Consider the following 3166-nt stretch of genomic DNA (forward strand, 5'->3'; position numbering starts at 1 on the left):
TAAAGGACTGCAAAAGCACCCATAAATGCTTCCATTGCAGAAAATCGCATCACAGCTTACTGCACCCTGAGTCCAATTCAACCACGAAGCCTAATGCTCGACCACCGCTAGCAAAAGCGGCCAATCACTCAACTTCGTTATTGCATACGCAATCAAACCAATCAAATTCAACCCAGTCGAAACATCAAATTTTCGAACTATCGCAGAACAGCAGCCCTACAACCGGGGGCTCTCCGGATGTGATACAAACCAACTTCGCTAGCAATAATGAAACGACGTTATTACCTACGGCAATAATACATGTAAAGCACTTAGGCGAGTTATATTNCAATCAAATTCAACCCAGTCGAAATATCAACTTTTCGAACTATCGCAGAACAGCAGCCCTACAACCGGGGGCTCTCCGGATGTGATACAAACCAACTTCGCTAGAAATAATGAAACGACGTTATTACCTACGGCAATAATACATGTAAAGCACTTAGGCGAGNGAACTATCGCAGAACAGCAGCCCTACAACCGGGGGCTCTCCGGATGTGATACAAACCAACTTCGCTAGCAATAATGAAACCACGTTATTACCTACGGCACTCAAAGCGCTCATCGACCAGGGGTCGCAAAAAACTTTCATATCGGAGAAAGCACAAAAAAGGTTGCAATTTCCGACCACCAAAGAAAACTTCTCCATAACAGGAATGGGGGGTTCCATGGTGCAACCGCGCCTGCCATCTTATACTTTTTTCAAAAAGAAAGAATACCAGCATAGAAGCCAAGGCAATCGTTCATCGAAAAGTAACCAGTTTTCTTCCAACTTTCCACATGAGAAGGCCCAATATCTCCGAAACAATCGACATAGATCTTGCCGATCCACATTTCTTTAAACCCTCGCAAATTGATATCGTTCTTGGCAGCGATCTAATGCCACAAATTCTTCAAGACGGTGTCAAACACAATGTCTTCGGAAATCTTTTAGCGCAAAATTCCATATTCGGGTGGTATCTAAGTGAACCCACCAAACGAGAAGTCATTTCATCGTATCACACTCATGTCGTTGAGGATAGTGAAGACTTAAATTCCCAACTCAAAAAATTTTGGGAAATCGAAGAGTTGCCCGAGCACCATCCGCCATCTGAAGATGACGTTTTTTGTGAGAACCTTTATCTCAACACCACATACCGGCAAGAAGACGGGCGCAACGTTGTGCGTCTTCCGTTCAAGAGAACATTTCCATCGCAGCTCAAGCTGGGTCGTTCGCGCTCAAAAGCCATGAGCCAAGCATTTCGTATGGAACATACCCTTAACAAAAATCCCGGCCTAAAAGATGAGTACACGCAAGTACTTGAAGAATATCTAACTCTTAGGCATATGAAACCCACTCCGTCTGAAGAAATCCATGACAGCGGAACCTACTTGTCATTTTATTTACCTCATCACTCGGGCATCCGTGCCGAAAGCAAAACAACCAAAGTGAGAGTGGTATTCAATGCCTCCAAACCGTCCGAGACGGGACGGCCCAAGCTTACAAACCGATTTGATGGTTGTAATACTAAATTGGCGTCTCTATAAATACGTATTCAATGGAAACATCCAAAAAATGTACCGGCAGATCCTAGTACATGAGCAAGATCAACCATTTCAACGCATTCTATTCCGTAGGAATAATGATAGCAAACTTCGAGACTTTGCACTCAAAACCGTCACGTTCGGCGTAAAATGTGCCCCATATTTGGCCATCCGCACCTTACATCAGTTGGCAACGGATTCGCAGCGCATGTATCCACAAGCCAAACGCATTCTTACCGAAGAGACGTATGTCGATGACATATTATCAGGAGGTCACGATATTCAATCCTCCTTAGAGGCACAAGCTCAACTTATTCCGTGTTTATTATCGGCTGGATTTCCACTGAAAAAGATCACAGCCAATCACCCGGAACTTCTAAACAATATTCCTACAGAAGATCTACTAGACACAAATTTTCTCAAATTTGATTGTTCAAGTTCCACGAAAACGCTAGGCATACGCTGGAATGCCTTAAACGATTCGTTCTCATATTCTATTTAGCCCATACATCCATCAGCAAATGCAACAAAACGTCAAATTCTTTCGTCGGTGTCGAAACTTTTTGACCCGGCAGGGTGGCTATCGCCCATCATAATCCAATCAAAAATGCTATTACAAGAATTATGGCTGGAAGGCATAGGATGGGACGAATGCGTTAAACCACTTTTGTTACACAAATGGAATCAATTCCTGGCAGATTTACCAGCCATTGAACAAATCCAAATACCTAGATGGACAGAATTCGCTCCCGATCGAAAAGTCCAAATCCATGGATTCTGCGACGCTTCCGAGAAAGCTTATTGCGCAGCGATTATATTCGGACTCAGTTACACGAGAATCATGTAACCTCTCAGTTACTTTGCTCCAAATCGAAAGTAGCTCCGTTACAAACAATAAGCCTTCCGCGCTTGGAGTTATGTGGAGCAGTTCTGTTATCGAAAGCAATAAAAACCGTTCTTTCACAACTTCCTCTAGAAAAATATGAGCTATTTCTTTGGTGTGATTCCTCAATAGTGCTCTCGTGGCTGGAAAAATCACCGTGTACGTGGAAAGTTTATGTCGCCAATCGAACAGCACAAATAATCCAAAAGGTGGGAAACATCAAATGGAAGTACATTTCATCGAAACAAAACCCTGCGGACTTGGGAACACGTGGCTGCAAGCCACAAGAGTTAATCAACAACACACTCTGGTGGCAGGGGCCCGAATGGCTGTTGAAAGAACAAAAGCACTGGCCAAAATCACTACATCAAAAAGTCATTCCTCCCGAGATTCGAAAAATTACAACTCTTCACACACTAGAAGATCAATCTGACATCCTTAGTCGCTTTTCCTCATGGCCAAGGGCCGTTCGAGTCATCGCATACATATTTCGTTTCTTTAATCGAATCAAATCACACCTAATACAGTCCACACCAGAACCTTCGTATGGAACCGTAGCACTCTCTCAAAACGAAATACAATTTGTAAAAACGCGACTAATCGTACTCGCTCAAAAACGTCATTATCCAGACGAATATTTAAAACTGGCGAACTGCCAACCAATCGCTAAACGGAGTTCGCTCCTTCCCTTGAATCCGTCGCTGGATAAACAGGGCATTC

At 43.4% G+C, this 3166-nt stretch overlaps 2 protein-coding genes across 2 annotated transcripts in view; both read left to right on the top strand.

Annotated features, from left to right (window-relative positions):
• The first annotated feature begins 819 nt into the window (after positions 1-819).
• Positions 820-1566, top strand: LOC108358989 (uncharacterized). Its single transcript, XM_017610586.1, has one exon. It carries the CDS (start codon positions 820-822, stop codon positions 1564-1566), a length of 747 nt encoding a protein of 248 aa, XP_017466075.1.
• Positions 1567-2170: 604 nt separating this feature from the next.
• Cep89 (Centrosomal protein 89kDa) overlaps positions 2171-3166 on the top strand; it is a 9577-nt gene continuing 8581 nt past the window's right edge. Inside the window, exons 1-2 of the mRNA XM_017610587.1 lie at positions 2171-2406; positions 2579-2735. Of these exons, the coding sequence (XP_017466076.1) occupies positions 2171-2406; positions 2579-2735 (393 nt within the window). The remainder of the gene's footprint in view (positions 2407-2578; positions 2736-3166) is intronic.

The sequence above is a fragment of the Rhagoletis zephyria genome, unplaced genomic scaffold (assembly GCF_001687245.7).
Source record: "Rhagoletis zephyria isolate East Lansing unplaced genomic scaffold, Rhagoletis_zephyria_1.1 Rzeph_scaffold_00321, whole genome shotgun sequence".
NCBI classification, from domain to species: Eukaryota; Metazoa; Arthropoda; class Insecta; order Diptera; family Tephritidae; genus Rhagoletis; species Rhagoletis zephyria.

Bases quoted from the DNA above. Each gene is read 5' to 3' on its own strand.
- LOC108358989 (XM_017610586.1), top strand. From the start codon at position 820: ATGAGAAGGCCCAATATCTCCGAAACAATCGACATAGATCTTGCCGAT.